At 32.2% G+C, this 25,406-nt stretch overlaps 2 protein-coding genes across 3 annotated transcripts in view; one reads left to right on the top strand and one right to left on the bottom strand.

Moving 5' to 3' along the window:
* The window catches only part of LOC145314518 (piwi-like protein Ago3), a 366,650-nt gene that overhangs the window by 38,080 nt on the left and 303,164 nt on the right, over positions 1-25,406 (bottom strand). For both annotated transcript variants that reach the window (XM_080154451.1, XM_080154453.1), the window contains exons 2-3: positions 1,408-1,512; positions 725-792 (exon numbers count right to left, since the gene is read on the bottom strand). In XM_080154451.1, the coding sequence (XP_080010577.1) occupies positions 725-792; positions 1,408-1,451 (112 nt within the window). In that variant the 5' untranslated portion in view covers positions 1,452-1,512. The remainder of the gene's footprint in view (positions 1-724; positions 793-1,407; positions 1,513-25,406) is intronic.
* Positions 4,255-25,406, top strand: part of LOC145314519 (uncharacterized) — a 101,679-nt gene continuing 80,527 nt past the window's right edge. Inside the window, exon 1 of the mRNA XM_080154454.1 lies at positions 4,255-4,383. The gene's annotated coding sequence lies outside the window, so the exon portion shown is untranslated. The remainder of the gene's footprint in view (positions 4,384-25,406) is intronic.

Raw genomic sequence — 25,406 nt, 5'->3', positions numbered from 1 at the left:
AAAGCATATTTTTTTTAATTTTAGATGAAATTTTGATTTTGTAAAAAAAAATTTTGGGCCGGAAATGGCCGGAAACCGGTCAAAAGACCGGATTTTAACCATTTTTTCAAATCTAGGGGTCATATCCAGTGTTGAGGAATTCAGATCAGACCTTAAAGCAAAAATCAATATTGGGGCGTACCCAGGAGGGGGCTTGATTTACAGATACCCCCTAAAAACCGGGAAAAACCGGTTTTTTATAAAAATCCCGGCCGGTTTTGGCCGGATCCGGCTCAAATTTTGCATGGAGTCATCCTTTGGTATTCCCCACAGTTGATACTTGATCTGGCAAGATCCCAGAAAAGTGTGGTATATCTACCCCCCCCCCCCCCCCCCACCTTATTTATTCCTAAAATTATTTAGTATTAAATACGGAATGAAAATTACACAATCTTGTTTGCTAATTTAGTTATTTAGCACTTTGACATAAGTAAAACGTTTAATAAAATGCAATGCAAAATAAAATCCTGAATCCTAAGTAATGAATGAAACAAAAGACGATACATTTTGCATACCTTATATCATAATTAATATTATTCTTTCTTTAGATAAAACTTAGTGGCGGAAAAGTATGCAAAGCTGCTAGTTTGTCCAATTATAATAAAGACCTCATAGTTTAGTTTTAATAAAGATGAGGACTTAGAACAAATAAGCTGTAATATGGAGTAAATAATAAAATACTTACTGTCTTCAGTTTTGTTTTGTTTGGCTTGCTCTGCTGCTAACCTTTCTTTTCGCTTCGCCAACAGCTCCCTGCAAAAATTTTTTAATATTAATATTTTTTAAAGAAATGAGACCAGGATGTTTGATCGAGTATTTACTGAATAATTTTTGAAAATGTTCTTTTACTTAATTGTCTTTACATGAAACCAACAACAAATAGAAAATTTACTGAGCTGTATAACGGGCAAGAAGTAAGATAATGTCTTACGTCTGTACCGAAGGCTAGCTACTGGACCGATTCTCCTTTACGGTAAAGCTTTTGACAGGTTCAGGAAAAGTTTAAAATTGTTAAGAGAAAGGTTACCATTTCCCTACCAAGATAAATCGCTTCTAGAAAATTTCACACCGATTTAGTTTATACTTAAACTAATATGTAAAATAGAGGTTCGACATACGTACCCCTCCCCTTTTTAATGACTGTTCCAATTCTAAACAAATTTCCCACACCCGCCAACAATCTTAAGAAGTATAAAACATTCTCTTTCTCAAAACCCAGTTAAAGAAACGATCGATCGATTAGAAAACAAAACTGAGAGTAGAACCTTTCATATCAGGCTGCATGGAAGGATCCTTACCTGAATTTTGGACGTTACTTCATCCTAGAAATGACAGGGGTATTTTTAATTAATCTAAACCTTTTTTTACCTGAGTTTGGATTGTTTTGAATTCCCTTCTTCGCCTCCCTCCATTTCATATAGGAATTATTATTCTTCTTGAAATTCTAATTATTAAATCTCACTGTAAAAATCTGAAAAGAAGGAATAACTTAAATTTTATGATAAAATTGCTTATACTTAAAAACAAAATAAAATTATCCTATAAAAAAGAACTCAATCGAATCACCTTTAAATGGAAAAAAGTTTCAAATGAGGAGTTTACTCCACCAAAACCTTAAATCGACAATTTCACAAACAAATGACGTATAAAATACTGATGGTTTTAACAAAAATTAATTAAATTACGAAAATTCAAGAATTTTCATTAATTTTCGGCTTCAATTCAAGTTTCCTTTCGCCCAAGTCGAGGAAACCTCAACGAATGGCCTCTCCACGCTTGAACCGGAAATTGCACTATGACGTAATTGGTTATCAAATTCATGGTGGCCGAAATTTGTTTCACTAAAATTTATTTTAAAAAAAGAAACTTATGATAAAATCTAAGTTTGTCTCTATAAAAAAAAACTGAGGAGTAAAGGAACATTTGGTATTTAAAAAGGGCCCTTAAATATAATACAAACGTTCTCATCTTAGATGGCTTAAAACTTAAAAATATTGAGCTGTACAAACCAGTTGTGTCCAAACAATTCGACCAATTGCTTTTAATATTCAAAAGGGGTATTTTTTTGTAAATTTTATAGATGAATATAATTTTGTCATCCATTCTCTTTTTTTATAAGATCCCTGAAATAAAATGAAATAATTTAGACGTTAAAACTTACCAATACTGGGGACGCAGCAGATAGTTTTGAAAAGAACTAGTGCCTTCCTAGCCTCAAGGCTGCGAGAAAATCAAGTAAACTAAACACTTTAGTCCAAAAATAAAACAACCCTGATATGTAGATTAAGCTTCACTTAGGAGGAAAATTAAATCAAATCATCTAATTTAGAGATCATTTGCTAAACACAGAAGAGCGTTTTTCCATAATACTATTTTAAAAATATATATAATGTTGGCAACCCTTTGTTTTCTTTATTTAGCAGACGGGTTTGTTTACATTTTTAAATATTTAAAATATTCATTTTCAAGCAAGTTATTGATTTATTCAATTAAAATTAAAGACTTAACAGTATATTAATTTATATTTTCTGTTTTATAGGTATTCTAATAGTATATATACATGAGTGATGTGATTGTTTTTTCTTCTTTTTAGCCTTAAACTGTTTGGTTTTAGCTTAAAAAAAATATTTTTGTTTCAGAATTTCGATAATGTTGGTGATATATAAATATTTTAATTTCTTGAGAAACGAAATAGTTTTTCTGACTTTATTAAAAAGTATGTTTAGATATATACTTTTTTAGTGTAAATTAGGATAATTTAGGTAGTGCTCCTTTAAAATATCCTATGTTTTTTTTACAATTAAGGGACTAAGGACGAATTAATGAAAGTTACTCTGATAAATCAGTATACATGTCTTGACATAGATATTATGGTTTTAGATAGATGGACTACAAGCAAGAATCATATTATCCTAACACAAAAGTAACAGGCCGGATGTCTAGGTGTCTGTCTATTGCATTGAAGGATCTTTCTAACCGCTCAACCGATACGGTTCTCTTTTACAATGTAGCTCCTAATTGGTCCTTGGAAGGTTTGTAACTATTTGAGAGTGGGTGCTAACACCCTCCAATGAGAAAATAATGAATTCCTCTCCCCCATCTCAAATGCCCAGAAGCCGCTAGTTTAAAATATTTCAACAATTATTCAAAATACATGAGAATCCGATAGTAAGTATTATAATTGTTTGGCGAAAAAAAACTTAACACTTTTTTAACCCAAAAAGTCCTAAATGTTTTAATATTTCAGTTAATTTATAAGTCTATGTTTTGATTTTACATATGTATGTATCCTCCCTTTATAAGCTACTATCTATTTAACCCTCCTAATATTATTTACCACCTTTTAGCACATCCGTCAAAATCTCTGATCCACCCTCCTGTTTCCTCTCGTAATAATTCTCACTCTGATTCTTAACTCTCCCTTCCTCTCTTTTTCCCCCCTCTCTCTTTCTCTCTTTAATATTTACCTTTTTATCGACGTTTTTGTAAAATGTAAAAATTAAGTTTTAGCAAAGTATTACCAATAATTTGCAATAACAAAAGTATTTTAACCCCAGCCTCTAGGGGCTCTACCCAATGCCCAATGAGGGAAGGTTAAGGCGCTCTCGGAACGTTTGAGCCAATGTACTTTTTTATTTTGAGTGTTATTAGTCTAAAGTGGAATATTCTAACTTATGATTAGTACTATAGAACCTTATTCAAAATCGTGGAGCTATCTAAAAAGCAGTTTACGAGATCTTACTGGACATTCATACAAACACTCTACTACTTAATAACATGTGATAATATCAAAACAGGATAAATGTCCAAATACTATCTTCACCAAAAGCAGAATTACATAGAAATAATTTTAGCCGTTAATGAGATTTTTAGTGACTTCTGTACTGAACAACTAATATGTACTTAAGTTTTCGTAAAAGAAAAAAAATAGAATCTTCATTGCCCTTTTTATGAATTATCCATATTTTAAAAGAAAAAAAATATAATCAGCTTCAAGGATGAAACACCTATATAATGAAAAGTACCACTTTCCTCGCTTGTTTGTCTCCGTCGCTAATAACCCACCCCCCCCCCCCCCCCTACGTCCACATTCCACAGGATGGTGCGTTACTTCACCCCCCTCCACTTCCCTCTGCTTGTCTCCGTGGATTTGAATAGGAGGGAGGAGATAGGGACGCGCTAAGTTGGAGCAAATAATAAATACTCTCAGTTCAATTTTATACCTTGACCCGTGAATAACATTATTACCGAAAGACTTTTAAATGTAGTTAATCAATTTTATTGATATGTGACTTTTTCAAGTGAAAACAATGAAAATTTGATGTTAAAGCAAGAAAATTTAAGGTAAGAATTTAACTACATTAATTTCTTATACGGATGGAGGGTAAAATTTGCTTTTTATTACACTAGTTCCCAAATTTGATAATTATGTTTCTTATTCGTTTGCGTAACAACTTTGGGGAATGTTGTTGAATTTTGATTGGTTTGTTCAATGGTTCATTAAGTTAAGTGTCCAAACGTTTCAAACACTAATTGTAATCTACAAAAGGGGTAATTTTCTTAATCATTATTGGGTATGTACAACAATTAATCGGCCATTGTCTTATTCCTCTGGATCCCTAGATCTATTATACGTTTTAAGACCAATTAAAAAATGATGATATTAATAGATAAGCATAACACTAGATTTTCTTCACTTTAATTTTTGTACTGTCAAGATGTTCTAACTAAGCATAAAGTATAATAAATTCTAAACTATTAGACTAATAATAGTAAAATAAGACAGCTGGTTATGTAATTAGTCTACAAATAAAACATTAAAATAAATACAAGTATGAAAAAGTAAGTGTGCTTTTAATGAATAATAGACAAAACAAGTTATGAAATATTTTATATCTTTTGACGAAAGCTATAACTCGGACCTATTTTCAATTTAGCAAATTTATTCTTTTCTAATTCATAAATAAAACTTAATTTCAATTTTGAAACAGGATGTTATATGTATTATAAGTTCAAAAACCTTATTATGTGACTGTCTATTATTATTATTATTAAAAGTATTATTAAAACACAATTTTCATTTGTAATTAAGATATTTTAACTAATATCTCCAGAAATCTTGTTTTTAACATATTTCTAATGTATACATTATAAAATGACATAAAATGTATTTATTGGTATAGACAGACTTTAAGACTTACTGGTGCTTTCCCTCAAAGTGCCAATCGAGCCCCATAGCTTCACCCTACTAACTTCGGGGGAGAGGGGGGGGGGGGGCTGCGAGGTCTTTAAAAAATATGACCACGTACTGACGAGATGCTAAGAATTTTAATTTTGTCAAACTGTTTTAACGTTTATAGAAAACAAAACTAATGTTGAAGAATAGATTTATTTGTTACACACTGACAAAATAAAAGAAAGCTTATCGAGTATAGTCCCTTTCTTGACATCGTCTCTTAAGGGGCGTTTCGTCGTATTTTCACAGTAGCTTGTCTCCTATTTCTAGCCCCTGCGGGGCAATCACCTAACCTAACTTAAAATAACCCACCAAAAGCTAATGTGAAAATACGACGAAGCGCCCCTTAAGAGGCGATGTCACGAAAGGGACTATACCATTACCCAACTTATCTTATAAAAGAAAATTTAATATAGGAATTTTAATGAGTGCACTAATAGCTAGAATATGGCTTTAATTATAGAGCCGGGGTGTTTATAGGGTGGAAAGATTTCAAGGATTCTAAAACAAGAAATTAAAAGAACGTTAAATACTAGAGTTACTTTCTGTATACATGTTTCATTGCTTATAGACGTAAAAAGATTTAACATTGTTGTCAAATCTTTTTTATACCTTAGTTTAAAAAATGGGTTAATATGACTGACTAAACGAAAATAACATTGCAAAAACTTTCCCAACAAATGTTTTATTTTATTATTAAATAAAAAGGGGAAAAGACCCCCCCCCCCCCAACACACTCTATATTTGGAGCGAACAAGTAGGGGGCATGATTTAGCTATAATTATTATTACGGACAAATTATCTTGCAAAATATCAAAATCATGTCTATTTTAGGCCCGTCAATTGTACACACACACACACACACACACACACGCACGAAAATGCGGGGAAAACTAATTTTACTTTCAATCTATTTAATGGGTTCTAATTTTCTCATTCGGGGTCATTTTGAGATTATTTTCCGTTGCATTGCGTAATCATAATCAAGAAAAATGGATTTTAATAGCTCAGCTAAATAGACTTAATTTTACTACAACTTATGAAAGTTTAAAAGTATTAACTGTAATTCAAATGTTACCCTACTCAAAATTGCTTAAATACAGGATGCTTAACATGGGCTCACTTTCATTTTAAGACTTCATGATAGAGATTTCGCGCCTTATTGCTCTAGATTTAGAACACGAAAACTGGTTTTTGAAGGCTTTTTGTCCTAAACTTTATACAATTATGATTTACCCTAGTGAATTAGTATATTTTAGGTTTCATGTTATCCGATCTTTTATATGCAAGTGCGATGTCTTCTTGTTCACCGTTAAAAGTATCCCCAAAGTTTCATACTTATATAAACTATTATACAAAGTGTTTTTTTGTCTCAAGCTAATAAATTTCAAATACTGCTGAGCTGATTGGGTTCTCCTTCTTAAATAAGCTTTAATCAAGTCCCGGAATGGTTTTAGACTATTTTTATTTTATATTTAAGACTTGTTTTAGGCTATTTTCTTCCCTTACTAAACCCTTTTAAATACAGAGCTCCTAGATGTCAGGGCGCCGCCGGTAGTTTCTTAAATGTAAATATAAGTTAGCTGATAATAAATAAAACTATGCAATGCTTACGGCAATGCTTAAGAGGAGGAAGGCTTGTGAAACTTGGGTGTGATGATAGGAAGGCAGCTACAAGGGTGGGATTATGCCAGAGGTCAATGGGATTAAGGTTGGTGGGGTTATTAGGGCAGGAAAAGAGGTGTTGGACAGTTTCAGGGGTAGGATTGTTGGGGCAGGATAGGCAGTTGGGTGAAAGAGAAGCGTTGATGGAATGCAGGTAACTTTGGAGCTTAGGACAATAGTTGGATCTCAATTGGGAGAGGATGGTTCTGTAGTGCCTAGGAAGTTGGATCTCAGAGGGGTTGATGTTGGGAGGGGCGTGGTTAAGGACAGGATTAGGGGGATAGGAATTGATGGCTTGGGTAACTGCAGAGGTGTGGAGTCGGGAGATGGTGGATTTGTAATTTGCAGGGAGGAGAGTGTTCTCAGGGGTGAGAAATGGTTGGAGAGTCGGGAGGAACATGGATTGGAGGGTGGATTTCTTGGATCTAGGACCAGGAGGGGTTGTGACATTGGGGAAGGATGGGTGGGATGACGGAGGGAGGAGGCCAGGTACTGGGAACATAAAAGGGAGAGGTGATTCCGCACTGGTAGGATTTTAGTTTCTTGGTGGAGGTGGCTAATGGGGGATTTTTTGGTGGAACCAGTACAGATGCGGAGGGCTTGGTTTTGGAGGACTTGGAGTTTATCAATGTTGTTTTTGGAGGTGTTAGGAAACCAGACAGGACAGGCATAGGTGGTGATGGGGCGGAGGAGGGTGTTGTAGGTGGTGAGGAGGGTCTCCTTCTGGTGGCCCCATTTGGTGCCAGCCAGACATTTAAGGATTCTGAGGCGGGAGGAAATTTTAGAGGAAATGGTGGAGACATGGGAACTGAAATTGAAAAAGGTGTCAAAGGTAACTCCAAGGATTTTAGGGGTTTTCTCAAGGGGGAGTGTGGAGCCATTAATTTGGACTTGAGGATGGAGGTTGGATTGGTGTTTACGGTCAGGAGTGAAAAGGGTGACAGTGGATTTGTTGGGGGCGATGGAGAGGCCATTGGTGGAGACCCAGTCAGCGATTAAGGAGAGGTGGGAGTTGATGGATTCGACTGACTGGGGGATGTCAGGAGAGGAGTGGAAGGAGTTGAGGTCGTCGGCATAGGAGGAGGTGGTGGCGGGGGGGTTGTGGGGGGCATCTGCTATGTAGAAGTTGAAAAGGACGGGGGAAATAACAGAGCCTTGGGGGACACCAGTGTGGACAATTTTGGGGGAGGAGTTGGTGTTTTGGTAGGAGCAGAAGGCCATCCTGCCACGCAGGTAGCAGGATAGCCATCTGATGATGTTTGGATGGAGGTTTGATGAGGAGATTTTTTGGAGAAGGAGATGGATTGGGATGCAATCAAAGGCTTTGGAAAGGTCAACGGAAGCTACGGTTGTGCGGCTGGGGGGGAGGTTTTGGTTGAAACCGTTAGCAATGGAGGTGGAAAGATAAAGGAGTGAGGATGTGGTGGAGTGGAGGGGTTTGAAGCCATGTTGAGTGGGGTGGGTGGAGAGGGATTGTTTAAGGTATGGGAGAAGGAGGCGTTCAAGGACTTTAGCTGCAGGACAGAGGAGGGAGATTTGGCGGTAGGAGGTGGAAAGGTCAGGGGGTTTACCAGGTTTGAGGAGGGCAATAATTTTGGAGAGCTTCCAAATGGCAGGGATATTAGCAGCGGAAATGGAGAGGTTAAAGAGTTTGGTAAGGTAGGAGATGCCATTTGAATAGAAACAATAATAGAAAGGCCATAAAAATCCGCAAAAATTATTAAATCATAACATTACTTTAAATGCTTAATAGAAACAACAACAATGACAATTTATCATATCAATAACAAGCTAGCAACAATTGGGGTAAAATAAGATTATTTTTAATTGGATTAGATAGTTTTGGCTGATTATATCAGTAAATAAACAGAATACTATCATTTTTTGAATTACCTACTATTAAAAAAATGAAGATTTACTGACTTTTTTTAGAGTAGCTACGCTACGAATCAAGAAAAAAATAATGTTATTATTTTCATTTTACTGCTATAAACAAATAAATTGCTATCCGATTTGTAATTGTTTGCAAAATAAGTTTTTTCTCAACGATTTAAAACATTGAACCTTGGTGGACATCAGAGGACCCACGAATTTTGCGCCTTTACAGATCAGGAACCAGACCATACTATTATGATGATAGTCTTGCAAGGGCTCTAATACTAATTTGGAAAATCTTTGTTTGTATTTAGTTTTGTTTAACTCAAATTCTTGCAATTTATTGTTTAAAAAAGTTTTTGATATTAAATAAGTCCAACAAATTAATTTTTTATACAGAAAAAGTGCATTTCGGGTGGTGTGCATTGACTATCCTATATTCATTTATATAGACTGGTTTCTGAACTCCAACATTGCAAAATCCGTGGATCCCCTATTGGACAGTTTACTGTTACTTTTAATTTTGCCATTTCGTGATTCAATAATCCCTTGACCATTTTATTGAATGTGGTTTATTGTATTGAGATTATAGAATTATATCTTTTCCCGTCTCTCTTTCTTTTAAAAGCGTAGCTATACCAACCTTAAGATGCAATTGTCCGACGGCTAATATCCAGGGATTTAAAGGGATAAGACAATGGCCGATAAATTGATGTACATCCCCAATTATAATACACAAAACTACACCTTATGTAAATTACAATTAGTGATTGAAACGTTTGGACACTAAAATGAACCAACCAATTAAAACTCAATAAAAGTCCCAAAGGTTGTTAAGTCAAGTAGTAAAAATTAAAAAAAAACGTTATTATAAGACTCTGGGGACTAGTAAAAAACAGCCTAATGTCCACTCTTTGCGTGCTAAGCTAATATCGCTAGATAGTTTCATCTTACACAATCTCTAGTCTACGCAGTTTCTATATTCGCGAAAAATACAAACGTAAACATTCTAATATTTTTTTACTGTTTTTTTTGTCCTCTTAAATTAAAGTATTAGTAGATTATTACTCCGCTACTAAGGAACATAATTGTCCCAGTTTTCTTGTTAACTATTTTACAATTTATTATTGTCTGTTGGTTCATCCGCGGCATTTAAAAGAAAAAAAAGGTTTGCCTTCAACTTATTTACGGGTTAAAATAAACACATTAATTTAGCCTTATTCCACTAGGTAAACATTATGTTAAGGTACCGATAAACAATTCTGAATAAAAAACTTTGGGGACTTGCGGAAAAGTTGGGTTGATATTGTTTTTCTTAAGATGCCATATCACTGGCTCAGAATACTGTTTATTGTTATATTTGAATGGTTTGTGTGGGACAATCAGAGTTCAAGGAATAAGGGGGGGGGAAGTTTGTACACTTGTAGGAAATGAAATTCAGTACCAAAGTTTGGGAGGGTCGTATGGGCTTGTTTTTAAAGTTATCAACCTAATTCTTTTTGTAGGCTCTCTTATATGACTTGATATACACGTATTTCTTTGAAAATTGAATTTCGGTACTTTCCTTCTAGGGGCTTGTGGAGCAAAAGACCCCCCAAAACACTAAAAATATGAGTTCTGACCATATTTTTAAAGATATCGACCTGTTTTTTTCATTATAATACTTTTTTAACATACCCGAATCAACGAACCATTACAGATTTCATTTTGGGACTTTCCTTCTAGGGGCTTGTGGAGCAAGAGACCCCCAAAACACAAAAATATGAGTACTGGGCTTATTTTTTAAGATATCGACCTGATTTTTTTTATAATACTTTTTTAACTTAACCGAATTAACGAACCATTACAGATTTCATTTTGGGACTTTCCTCTTAGGGGCTTTTGGAGCAAGAGACCCCCAAAACACAAAAATATGAGTACTGGGCTTATTTTTGAAGATATCAACCTGCTTTTTTTTATATAAAAATAATATTTAAACATAACCGAATCTACGAACCATTACAGATTTCATTTTAGGACTTTCCTTCTAGGGGCTTGTGGAGCAAGAGACCCCCAAAAATCATAAAAATATGAGTTGTGGGCTTCTCTTTAAGATATCAACCTTATTTTTTTATATAATAAAAAAATAATATTCTAACATAACCGAATCTACGAACCATTACAGATTTCATTTTGGGACTTTCCTTCTACGGGCTTGTGGAGCAAAAGACCCCAAAAACACTAAAAATATGAGTTCTGAGCTTATTTTTAAAGATATCAACCTGATTTTTTATATAAAATACTATTTTAACATAACCGAATCTACGAACCATTATAGATTTCATTTTGGGACTTTCCTTCTAGGGGCTTGTGGAGCAAAAGACCGCAAAAACACTAAAAATATGAGTTCTGACCTTATTTTAAAATATATCAACCTGATTTTTTTTGGAACACTTTTTTTAACATAACTTAACTAAGAAACCATTACAGATTTCATTTTGGGACTTTCCTTCTAGAAGCTAGTGGGGCAAAAGACCCCCAAAAAATATTTTTAGAGATATTGAGCTGATTTTTTTCATGAAAACTTTTTTCACATGTTTGAACTAGGTAGCCACTAATTATTTTATTTTGGCACTTTCCTTTTAGGGGAAAGTAGGGTAAAACACCTCCAAAACAAAATAAATTGAGTTCTCAGGTTATCTTTAAAAATAAGCTCAGAACTCATATTTTTAGTGTTTTGGGGGTCTTTTGCTCCACAAGCCCCTAGAAGGAAAGTCCCAAAATGAAATCCTTAATGGTTTCTTAGTTCGGTTATGTTAAAAAAGTATTATTTTAAAAAGATCAGGTTGATATCTTTAAAAATAAGCTCAGAACTCATATTTTTAGTGGTTTTGGAATCTTTGCTCCACTAGCCCCTAGAAGGAAAGTCCCAAAATGAAATCTGTAATGTTTTCTTAATTTGGTTATGTTAAAATAGTATCATTTTTTAAAAATCAGGTTGATATCTTAAAAAATAAGCTCAGAACTCATATTTTTAGTGTTTTTGGGGTCTTTTGCTCCACAAGCCCGTAGAAGGAAAGTCCCAAAATGAAATCTGTAATGGTTCGTAGATTCGGTTATGTTAAAATAGTATTTTTATATAAAAAATCAGGTTGATATCTTAAAAAAGAAGCCCACAACTCATATTTTTATGATTTTTGGGGGTCTCTTGCTCCACAAGCCCCTAGAAGGAAAGTCTTAAAATGAAATCTGTAATGGTTCGTAGATTCGGTTATGTTTAAATATTATTTTTATATAAAAAAAGCAGGTTGATATCTTCAAAAATAAGCCCAGTACTCATATTTTTGTGTTTTGGGGGTCTCTTGCTCCAAAAGCCTCTAAGAGGAAAGTCCCAAAATGAAATCTGTAATGGTTCGTTAATTCGGTTAAGTTAAAAAAAAATATTATAAAAAAAATCAGGTCGATATCTTCAAAAATAAGCCCAGTACTCATATTTTTGTGTTTTGGGGGTCTCTTGCTCCACAAGCCCCTAGAAGGAAAGTCCCAAAATGTAATCTGTAATGGTTCGTTGATTCGGGTATGTTAAAAAAGTATTATAAAGAAAAAATCAGGTCGATATCTTTAAAAATAAGGTCAGAACTCATATTTTTAGTGTTTTTGGGGGTCTTTTGCTCCACAAGCCCCTAGAAGGAAAGTACCGAAATTCAATTTTCAAAGAAATACGTGTATATCAAGTCATATAAGAGAGCCTACAAAAAGAATTAGGTTGATAACTTTAAAAACAAGCCCATACGACCCTCCCAAACTTTGGTACTGAATTTCATTTCCTATAAGTGTACAAACTCCCCCCCCCCCCCTTAAATTGATAGAATTTTTTTGTTTCGAAGTTATCAGTTATCAGCAAAATAACCCTTTCTTCTGTATTCTAATCAACACATTTACATGACTATTAGACATTTTTAGGGACTTTTAATAATCTCTTTGATTTCAAGATCTATCAAAAAGTTTTAGAACATACCTATACCATTACCCGTGGTAGAACATTAGCGCATCTCTTCTTGTAATAAATATGTGATGGTACTTATTGGGTTGTGCATTCACGTCTGCATATTATCACATTACGTCTGTTTCATATTCGCTTAAAAATATAAAAACAAATGAATAAGAAGGAATTTTAATAATGAGAGTTAAATAAAGGGAAATGGGGAAGTTTCCGCTGTTGTAACAAAGTGCGATTCTGATAATGCGGAATGCAGCGCACACTACTTATTTGACTGGTGGTGCCGTATATAATTTGCGGACAGCATGTAACAGTAAACCAATTAAAGCATTAGAACATTCTTAATAAGCACACAAATAGAAAGATAATGTATAAGATGAAGATGGCATTTTTACAGACAGAAACGATTTAGAATTCTTTTAGTTTTATACAATAAAAGAATAACAACGTGAAAATATTATTTGAAAGTGAAAAATTCTTGACCGAAACTCCATAAATTGTTAAAATCGGTAAAAAATTTTTTCTTTTACAGTCGAAGAGTAGGAAAAAAACCTTTTATTGTGTCCTTTCAGACCAACAGCTTCTTTTATTGAACAGAATTTTTAGAAGTCTTATCTGGGTTTCCTCATACGTTTTATAAAGCCCTGTCTCAATATTGTTTTGTCCAATCCAAATAGAAGTGAGTAGGTAGTGTCATTTAAGGCATAGAATATTAGAGAATAAACACTCTATATTAACACCTCTATTATCATAATGTTATAATGCGCCTGGGAAATTTGTAACCATATATCCATCTTAAACTTCAGTTAGGCATAGAAACACTAATATAATTCTATTTATTTGGCATTTGCTTTAAATGCAAATATGTATTTATGTTTACTCTTTTAATACATATATAATTTAAATTCTTGTTTTTGAGTAGCATTGTATTATAGACAGCCTTCCATCGAAGTCCTGGGCAAACTAAATTGATTTTTTTTAGATATTCGTGGAAAATAGTGCGTAATGCGATGCTATACATGAGTTTTCAGTATGACTGAGAACCGGTTCTAAACACGCGGATATTAATCGGTTTCGAAACCATACTGGAAATTGTTTTACATTATTATGTTTTGTGTAGTATTAACCTAACTTTTTGGATGCCTTCATCCTTGTTTTGATTTTTCTCAACTCTTATTGTTTAACTTAGTTAGCAAGCAATTATGCTAAATTATTAACTCTGTTGATTAGTTTATTGGCTAATAACTGCTTTTGTTAAAAAATCCATCAAAATCTCCATTTTTTCTCATCTTTTTTCTTCTTCATGAAGATTGTCTTTGTTGCATATACACATACACACATTAAAATATTTTTTCTTCTTTGTGACATTTAATTTGAATTTTTCATTAGTTAACAAGGAGGGTTGGGGGATAGGGGGACGGGGACATGCCCTTTTGTTTAAATCTTTGTCGTAAATTGTAGGTAATTTAATGATTATTGATGCTTTTTAACATGAGATCTTCATGATTTTATTTGCAAACTTTTAAAACTAGTACGTTAATGTCCAAATAAAAATAAAATTCTGATTTTCAGTTAACTAGCCAAGTGTCGTAATAACTTCAAGTTTAATAAACATAAAAAAGCGCATAGGTCTTATATAGTGGCCCTTTAATCGGTAGTATCGAATCTACTCTATGATTCAAATGTCAGTACATTTATAAGAAACTGTTAGGGAGAAACGTGAATTTCAAACAAGCCGATTAGAAGATTTCCTAAACCAATAAGCATCTAGTATATAATTTACTTTGTCTGTCGGTCAACACTGAAAATCTGCTCTATAGCTCACTTAATCCGTATGTCTATCAACAATTGTTTGTGCTCCTCTGCTTTTGGATGTTATCATCCCTGTTTTACAACACTTTGTTATTGTATTTTTAAAGTCATATTTAAGTCAAACAAAAACATGGTTATTATTTTTATTATTTTCTAAAGAGCTTTTGCTTGTTATCTTGTTTTGGCAATGAATTCAGCCTATTCAAACCTTTACAATATAAGTTTTAGACAAGGACGAAAACATTCATTAATAGCCAAACAAGAACAAGGCAACAATTTAGTTGCAAAAGAACAATAAACTGTAATAAAGGAAATTGACATTTACAGTTAAGTTTTAAAATCAAATTTAGATATTCAAGAACTATTCATAGTTTGTTTTTTCATTATCTGATGTTTTTAATGCGACATAATGTTAATTTCATGATTTAAATTTGGATGAAGGTATTCGCATAGCAAGAACACACTAATTTACATAACCTTTCTCTCCCTTTCTCTGTTCAACAATTTAGTTTCACATGTTAATTATATAGAACAATAATCATACAGGAATTAGGGATGGTTAAACAAAGTGAACAATTGCATTATTTAATTCTTTTCAAGACTTTTTTGTCAACCAAGGACGTCGAAGCTTTTTGTTTTGGGATGCCTAAAAAACTCGGTAAAAGCGTAATAATTTTTTTTTTTTTTTTTGGGGGGGGGGACATAGTGTATGCCCCTTTAACCCTCCCCCCCCCCTCATGTACGTTATAGTTTTAAATGATTTTCATTTTAAATGTTTAGCTTATAAATATTGGCTTTTTAAAAAGAAGGTAATTTTTGAAAGAAAATCCATTAAATCCCTGAAAAATGTAGGAGCAAATTTTCATGCATGAATAAAGTCAATGCTTAATTTGTTATTATGTGTCAAATAAACAACATTTCAATAATATTCATATTATATTACTTTTACAACAAAAGAAATTTTAATATCATATTTATGTTAATTTTAATTATTTTAGTAAGCGTAGGTATTTCTAAAAGTTACACTAAAATTATTTATAATATTAAGTTAGATTTAAATGCAAATAAACAAAACTTATATCTACATTCTGTTATAACTAGCAATTGCGCCCCTAGCATCTAAAAGGACTCCTTAATAAAAGGAAAAAAGATGAGCATTCTACGATCTAAATCAAAAAATAAGATAACCTAAAACAATCCCTGGACCTAATAGGAGGACTCAATTGTTTCAAAACATTGAAATTTTAAGTTTAAGACAAAAAGAGAGGATTTAATCGGATCTTGGACAAAGTAGCTTCAGACAAAGTAGCTTCGGACAAAGTAGCTTCGGACAAAGTAGCTTCAGGACAAAGTAGCTTCAGGACATTTACTTAAGAAAAGTAGCTTCCTAAGAAAAAAAGTCTCCAATATGGCCGCAGCGCTCGGCCCCCTGGCCTGTCTAGCCGTGGGCGCTCGGCCCCCTAGCCTTTAACCTAACCTAACATAACTATATGTTAGCCTGAGAACATTTATCTAAGAAAAATATCATCAACTGATAATACATAGTTGGTTTAGGATTTCGTGGATTTTGCAAAGAGTGGTTGATAGATTTTTACAATTTTTAATATTGTTTTTACAAGTTTTGATAATGTTTTTACAAGTTTTTTGTTAGGTTAGGTTAAAGGCTAGGGGGCCGAGCGCCCGCGGCTAGGCAGGCCAGGGGGCCGAGCGCTGCGGCCATGACCTTTATTAACAGTGGAGGCTACTTTCCTTAGGAGGCTACCTTGTCCTGAAGCTACTTTGTCCTGAAGCTACTTTGTCTGAAGCTACTTTGTCCGAAGCTACTTTTTCCGAAGCTACTTTGTCCAAGATCCATATTTAATCCAGTATTTATTGAAATCTTAAGCTACAGGCTAAAAATCTACTACTTTAAATTAGAAAACTAATATATTTTACAATCTCGCTGTACCAATAGTTTTAAAAGTACTTTACCAAATATCAATCTATTATAATCAATGAAATTCAAAATTACGTGTTGGAAGATTTCTTACATTAGGCATTAAATTATTTCTAAGTATGATTTATCATTTGTCTTGAAGGTTAAATTTCATGTTAATAAACCCCACAGGGTAATTTGTATTCTGTTTGTGTAAGTTATGTTTATTATTACATGGTTATTAGGATAGGTCAATGGGAAGATACATTTTATGTTAATGAACCCCACAGGGTAATTTGTATTCCGTTTCTGAATGTTTATTATTACATGGTTACAGGGATAGGACAATGGGAAGTTAAATTTCATGTTCATAAACCCCAAAGGGTAATCTGAATGTTTTTTATTACATGGTTACATGGTTAGGTCAATTAAAGTTAAATTTCATTTAATAATTCCTAATAGTTAGAGTCAGAGGGATAGGCAAATTGAAAGAACAACGTTTTTAAATAAGTAAATATTTTAAATGTGAAATTTATTCTATAGTCACTGAAATTTTTGAGGTGGGGAAGGCTTCAAGTAAAAAAAGTTATTTTACTTCAAAGCAAAAATATTAAATTATTTTTAATATCAGCAATGTTAAATATTTTCATAGTTCTATCCTTATATTCCTGAGTTTTAATGTACCATAGTTTTGAATTTCTCTTAACTTCGTAGTGTATCATAGCTAGTAATATTGAAGGCTTGTTGCAATTACTTAAGTACTGGTCAGTTATAAATTATTGCTCAGGAAGGGATAGAACAATGAAAATAATCTAGACCCAGTTCGTTTGACTACTAGCTACTAAAGGCAGCACTTTATACACAAGGGCACACATGGCCTATAAAAAAAGTGATATTATTACATGATTCAAATGATTAAAATTACTTAATGTATAATTTTCGTTTATCCTTATACAAAATTTTAGACTTAATAAGTATAAAATCCCGTAATAAATGTAATCTTAATTAAGATATGTTTTTCAGGTATGTTTGATTGGTATAAATAAAAACATAAATAAACAGATATCAAAGGAAATTTAGAGTCCATTGTCATATTCTTGGTTGTTTGTTTATGTATGGGTTGACTCTTATTCATAAACCATATCCATGACGACGGTTTATGACTGTGTAAAGTTAAAACAACCACTAAAGACAGCATTTGTCAAGACGACGGGTTTCCGCGTTGATGTTAGCCGCCATTTTTAGCAAATTTATCCGCAGATAACGGTCTTAATACTTAAAATTCCGAGATGCACTAATTCAACTGCATCACCTAAATAACTTAGATTGATGATTTGTCATCCTGTGGAAGTCGCGACTGCATTATTTATTATTTATTTATATTTTACTTAATGTAAGCATTTGCAATACAAGTTAGTCTCCTTTTTGACAAGCTGCATAAGCCGCAATTGTCACCCTAAAATGAGCCACTGTCGAGCCCTGTCGAAACGGTTTCTTTAATTCATCTAATTCCAAAAATTTTAATATTTAAAAAAAGTAAAAAATCGGCTAGGTAAATTTTGTAACTTTGTATGGACATAATATGCGACTGTCAAAGTCTTCACTATTAGGGAGGGGGCCTTTAAAACCTCACTGTTTGACTTTCTGGCCAAAATAATTATATGCTTTAAACCCTTGCACTGCACTGACACAAAGACGAGAATGAAGCAAAATAAAAAAAAAGTTGCAAGGAAGGGGACAATAGGCTGTTTATTTCACTATTCCCCAAAGTTTTTTAATAATGTTTTCTTATTTGTTGGCTTGTCAGCTTTGGGGGCTTGTAATAAATTTTGATTGGTTGATTTATTAAGTTGAGTGTTCAAAGGTTTTAACCATTAATTGTAACTTACAGAAGAGGGAATATCGATTATCATCATTGGGGATATAAATCAATTTATCGGCCATTGTCTTATCACTTTATATGCATGATAAACAGGAGAATAAGTATTGCATCCCTTTATATTATTCACTAATTGAATAGACTTAATATGACATGTAAAATCTTAGTTTTTGTTGCGCAGCTACTCTTTAAGTAGGATTTGTCGTTACATTATCTCAACCATTATTTCTTTGCTGCTTTTCTCTCTACATAAATTAGCTCTCTCAATAAATTCTAAGTTGGTTTGAATATTTTCACTATAAAGTCTAAAGCACCTATGCATTTTTTCTAGGGTGTCAGTGCAATTAAGGTTGTTTTTGCAGGGTTTCTAATGGACAAAATTGTCCCTGTTTATATTTTGTTTATATTTTTGAAACAAAAGAACAACAATTATCATTACATAAATATCCAAACAAGGACAATTATGTACCAAAGAAGTGCAAGTGATAAATCTTACAAAATGGAATATTATTTTTGACTTTCGGATTTTTTCTCTCAAAATAATACTTATGAAATTGAAAATAATGGGGAAAGTTAATTTCGTCGTAAAAATTACTATAAAAGCTACATTGGTCGCTTTGTACAATTACTAAAAGTTTATACAATTGAGCCAAGGCGCGTTCTTTAGTGTCTTAGTCGGACTGACCCTAATAAAAGAGTAGTTGCGCTACTTAAAATTGTAAAACAACACGTCAATATTACTTTAATTTGATATGCATTTATATTATTTTATTCATTGTGTTATCACAGCGTCCCTTAATGTCATCAAGACATTTAAACATGATTGTAATAACATTATTCCGTCTTATACAGTATGTATGTTTAGCTCAATCTATCAAATAGTTGATTTTTTATATTTAGTAGCGAAGCTTCTCTACAATTTAAAATGTCCGTTCGACTGCCAATCCGTTTGTCCGACTGTAAGAAACTTTGATTTCTCGGTTGGTATTTAATATAGAACGCTTCAATTTTTGTGAAGATTTCTATAGCAATTAACATCCAGTGTGTAAATTAATCAGAATCTCCGGTCATTCTACTATTAGGTATTGGTACATTCACAATTGTGCTTCGCTTCTATGGATGTTGTTATCTTTGTTTTGATTTAATTTTGCTACAGGTACCTCATAGTTTAACGCCTAATTGTTGTTATTTAGTGACATATTAATATATCTTGATTGCATTTAGGGATGACGTGTTATGCATTATGTCATTGTTCTAACATAGAGAAGGTATTTTTTATTTGATTGAATGGTAACGTTTGGTTGAAAGACATGATAATCATACATTTCAACAAAAAAAGTACCATTTCTGTACCGTTTGTAACCTTTGCTGGTGGTTGGGTATGGGACTGGTTTTAACCTAGATATTTTATAGCTGGAATGTTATCCAACCCGGGCTCAATCGTGTCATAAACAAACCTGCTCAATCTATTGCTAAATAAAATTCGCAAAACTTATAACAAGATTATGGGGAATTATTTGGCCCTGAAAATAACACTAAAAATTACATGCACTTTTAGTAAAAGGTCGTGCAAACTAAGGATTTGTTTATCATGTATTTCTCAACTAAACCAAAAAATAGACTTAATGTTTGATTTACCGATTTTATTTTTTATCAAGTTTATTTGTAGAAATGTTAGATCATTAAAAATTTAAATAATTTTAATAGATTTGACATATGTATGAAGTATTTAACAGTCAGAGTAGAATTTTAATAATAAAAAGATTATTTATTTTTTAACATTTATTATTATGATTATATGTAGAATTACTCAATATTGTTAAAATGGGGAATTAGGTCTAAATGTAGTCAAAAACATTATTGTTAAAGAAGATTATATTTTTGGTTTCAGACCATTTACATTTTTATTTTCAGTGATGCACTTTTTACAGAAAAACTTCGCCACTAAATAGATACGATATCATATGCATTTTATAATTTTACATGGCAATTAATTTTGTTTACGTCCTTGTTAACTGTGCAGCTTCTCTATAATTAGGGTATGTAAGTCCAATGGTCACAATCAAAGCGTAAATTTGTAATTGACTGATTAACAGGTATTTTTTTTATTTGATTGGAGCTGTAAAACACAAAATATCTATTTAGGATTTTTTATTATCTTGTTATTGCTGCGTTTCTTATTAACATTAATGTTCTTGTTAATTATATTTTCAGCAATGATAATTAAAAGTCCATAATTTGCTTAATGTTATAATGAAACCAAAAGCTAATATAACAAGGATGTGTGTGTTATAAAAATAACAAGAATCATAATGTTCACAAGGGCGAAAGTTAAATAAAGGATAACAACTAACTTTTTTTTAATATTCTACAACTTATTTTCAAATGTTGTTTCTTTAAGATTTTGTTCAGTAATACGTGAGCTTTAAAAGTGTGTTTATCTGGATTTAAATTATGTTCATTAAAAATTTCCGGGGGAGGGGGGGGAGGTTATTTACACTCCCTTGGTGGTAAAATGGTGTGTGGAGATTTTTAGTTGATTCGTAAAAACCAAGGACTGTGAAATGTACATCCTTGGCATTAGATATAGAATAGCTATGTTAATAATAAAGACTAAATTAAGTTGTATTAGTTATAGAGTAGCTCTAGTGCTAATAAAGTCTAAATGAAGTAGCTTGGTTATGGTAAGTGTGGTTTGAATTATGACCAGTCTCTCTGCACTTAAACACACATTGTAATACATGGATTAGACTGGCTCAATTATTGTTTTATTGTAAGTTATTGATTAGACTGGTTAAAATATTACTGTCCTCGTTATCAACACAAATTATAATGTATAGATTAGACTGGGTCATAAAATATTTTTTTTCTCAGTATGTCTATATGAAAAGTAATGATATTTATTTACATTTTAGGTATGTTTTTTGGACCAACCTATTTTTTTCTTTTATGGCATCCTATTTAAAGAATTAACTTCTGGTTATTCTTAATTCTCTTCCTATTTAAAACTATTTTTCTTTAAAGCTCAAAATAGCCACGGAAGCACACGTGAGTTTAGACAATTGGCACAATCGGGGATGGACCAAAGTAAGAAAAACCCGCCCTGATAATATTTAACAGTCTATTGTCATATCCCTGTAATAATGAAAACACATTGCTTGAATCAAACTAATTTTAAACAGACCTTTTCCGCGATTGAAGATTTTTTTGAATAAATTAATAGAATATAGAATTTTAAATGAATCAATTAAGAATACCCAAAGAAAAGGGAACGCATCCTCTAATTTTAATCGATTGTAACTTTAGTTAATAACTACATCTAATTTTTACCTTCTTTATACACATACACACTTTTGACTTTTTTTGGGGATTGGAACACACATTTAAGAGAAAAGATGGTTGAAAAATTTTAAATTGTGTTTATTTTTCTGTTAAGCAACCCTGACCAAAAGTTGAAAGCTTTCTACAAAGCATTAGATGGACTGTTGCAGTACTGTAGTTAGTTAGTCTACCGGAAGCAAAATTTTTATCTTTACAGAGATAAACGAGTCTTTTTTGGTGTTGGCTTATTATTATTAAAGGTAACAATATTACATTAGTATAGAAACCGCCGAATAAAGGCTGATTTACTTGCAATTTTTCCTGGTTCTAAACGAAAAAATCAATTAAGACCTTTAAATGTCCATCTTAATTCTAAGTGTCACATTTCACAAGATAGAAAATTTTATAATTGACGGGGAGAAATTCCCTATTGAATTTGTAAGCCTCATGCTTAACATTTTAGGATTTAGGTTCATGTTCGCTCTTCCCTTTTCCCTGATTTGCTATATATTTGAATAGATGTGCATAGGTGTGTATGTGTGTGTGTGTGTGTGTGTGTGTGTGCGTGTGTGTGTGTGTGTGTGTGTGTGTAAGTGTGCCGGAAATGGTAATGTTTAAAATCTCCACCCTAAAGATATAATAAAGAATAAAAAGCATTTTTTCACCTCTCTTTTTTTTGGCTTGGTCAATTTAATTTTGAATTTTTTCACACTTTGAATTGTATAATTAATACAGTGCAAAGAGTAAACCTTAATTTATATGGAATTTCTTTCATAATACTATTTCATTGAGCTTCATTGGTAAAATAAAATAAGATATAAAAAAGTTCAATAGTTTAGAAGCATACCTAGCTATAAAATCTTACAGGTCTAAATTGGTTTGTTTGTCAGTCAGTATTAATTTGTTTTTCTTAGAAAAGGGGAAAAGAATCTTTTTTAATAGAGAATGGTAAATAATTAGATCAGAAAAATACTAAAAGTATTTTGTATCCCAAAATATAACAGAGAATTTTTTGTCTTTTGTTTAAGATTTTTATCTATTTTTAGGAAAGCTTCACATAGGTCACGGGCTAGTTTTAGGCTATTCTATTTTAAGATATAAGTATTACAGTGGTTTTAGATTATTATGCCCCTTCCCTGCCCCTTCGAATACAGAACCTCTTCAAAAACGCGTTAATTTTTTATAAAGGCATACAAATATTGTAAATTCCATTGGACTGAGGATCATTAGCGTAAAACATTAATCAATGGGTAATAATCGAAAAATTTAGGCATGATTAGCTCGAAAAAAATCCTGATGTTTTTTATAAGAAATGTGATTCTTCTGAAGTAATATTACATTTTTAATGACTTAGAAACCATATGACGTCAAAACTCTTGTATGCATAGGGACGGATGAATGGTCAAAGCCTTATTATAGAGAAGCTGTGCTTGAACAAATATTTGATTTATATAATTAATTACCCTTACTGAACATAAATAAAGATTATAATATCACTAATTATCCTAAAGTTAACCTTGGCTTGCGAATTTTTTCTATTGTTTCCGTAATAAAAATCTCCTTAGTGAGTTTTTAGTCGGTTTCCCTGAAAGTGTCTTGTCGAGCACAAACCCTCTACCGCATTTTTAAATAAATTGAAAATAAGTGATGTTGTTTTATCTGGTAAAAATTATTATCTTAGGCTACGTTAGGTTCAGTTATATTGGGTACAGGGTTAGGGCACAGCAGGTATAGGCGTTACCTCACAAGAAAATGACATTATTCATAAAATTTTTATATCAATAGAGGTTGAACATGTTTATAGAGCTCTTCGTTTTAATTCTATGTAAAACGTTTTCAGTTTCTGTTTTAAATATTGATGCATGATATCCATAGAATTTCATAATATATATATAAACCTTTGCTATCTTAGTTGTTTTTATCCTTGTTATCTTAACATCCAATATTTACCAAATAAAAAAAAATCTCTTACACCTTTCATTTTCATTTGATTTTTCATGTTGTCAACAAAAAAATGTTTTTTGTCATGAAATATTTTTTACAATAGTTTGCAGGCTTAACAAGGGTAGGCTAATACTCCCAATCCATCCCATTTACCCCATCCCATCCTTCTTACTTTAATAGCGAACTAACCAATAAATGAGGTCCATATTAGCAAGCTAAATTGACGATAAATTTTCCCAATCAATATATCCACGAATATCCTATACCCATTGTTTCAAGACCATATAAGATATTAATAAATTCTAGTATCAGATCTCCCTGTTTTCCTGATAATTTGATTGATCTTAAAGTAAATGATTTTTAACCAGGCAATCTTGAATTCATTGTTTGAGTGATGCTTCAAGTTTGATGATATCTTATCACCAAATCAAAGATGAATTTTTAGTAGCGCAGCTACCCTACATATATCTATGATATGCCATAAAGTTAGTCTCCTTATTAACATAATTGTCTTGATTGTATCCTTAAATTTTAAACAATGTGTAATTGTATTAAATAAAATTTCTTAAACGTTTCATCTTAAGTGTAAAATTTTTCAATACTACAAAGGCAGATTCTAAAATCGTTTGTCACACTTTAAAACTATACAGATTCGTTATAGCTCAGACAAACATTCTATTGTAACAAAAAGCAGAAATATATTCTAGAACAAACCTATACAGGATAATAGGCCATTACTGAGAACAATTTATCATTAATTTCTCCTAGAATTTCATATTTGAACATAATTGAAATTTTTATTTTCAATCTATCAACATTAAAAGTGCCTGATTTATCTCTAAATTAAAAGGGTACTTCCATGAAGTGTATGATGACTTACTTGATGTATTAACTAGTACTTTGTAATTTGCAAAAATAATATGCATTTAAAGATTGCTCTTTACTGTAGCTTTTTGGAGCACAAGTATTAAAATAATTTACTTTTTTTTTTGGGGGGGGGGGTCAGGGTGGGGACAACCCTTTTGCCCTATTATAATGAGAGGTACTGCTCAAGATCAAGATATAAATAACTGATAAACTGCTTGAATTATCCTTTAAAGGGAAGTTTAACATATGTCAAAGTAAGGTTTCAGGCTATTTTTTTGCAAAATAGTAAGATGATGAAACAGTGTTAGAAAATGAATATTTAATCTAAATATATGATTTAGAAAATCACCAACTTTCGACCGAATCCTTGACATGGAAATATTCCTTTTTTTATAAGTGTAAAAACTACAAGTCTAATTTGACATCGACCTTGAATAGTTATCTAAATACTTATATCTTGAACTTTTTTTATAGAAATATGTTTAATTTTTTGTTGTCTTGAAAAACATTGATTTTATTATTATCCATCTTATTATGATGAATTTGGTTATTTTATTATAAAAATTATAGAATTTGTCATTGATTTAAACCATTTAACATGTATAAAAGTAACATGATGTCTGTCAATCTTTGTGTACTGAAGGATTTCGTTATCCTCTGAAACTCTATGTTTCTTCTTTACAGTGTATCTTCTTATAGATCCTCGGAAGGTCTTAAGCTATTTTAGATGTACCACTACCCTCGCCACTAAAGCATCTAACTTTGTAAGAGACACTTGTGTATTTACTTTCTCCATCCATTATATTAATTATTTATTACCCTAACTTAATCAACAAGAATTTAAGGGTAGATGAATTCTTCGTTGATTGAGCTA

Source organism: Acartia tonsa, chromosome 3 (genome assembly GCF_053477335.1).
Source record: "Acartia tonsa isolate MP-2025a chromosome 3, ASM5347733v1, whole genome shotgun sequence".
In the NCBI taxonomy this organism is placed as follows: domain Eukaryota; kingdom Metazoa; phylum Arthropoda; class Copepoda; order Calanoida; family Acartiidae; genus Acartia; species Acartia tonsa.
This window is presented reverse-complemented; position numbering and strand designations above follow the sequence as displayed.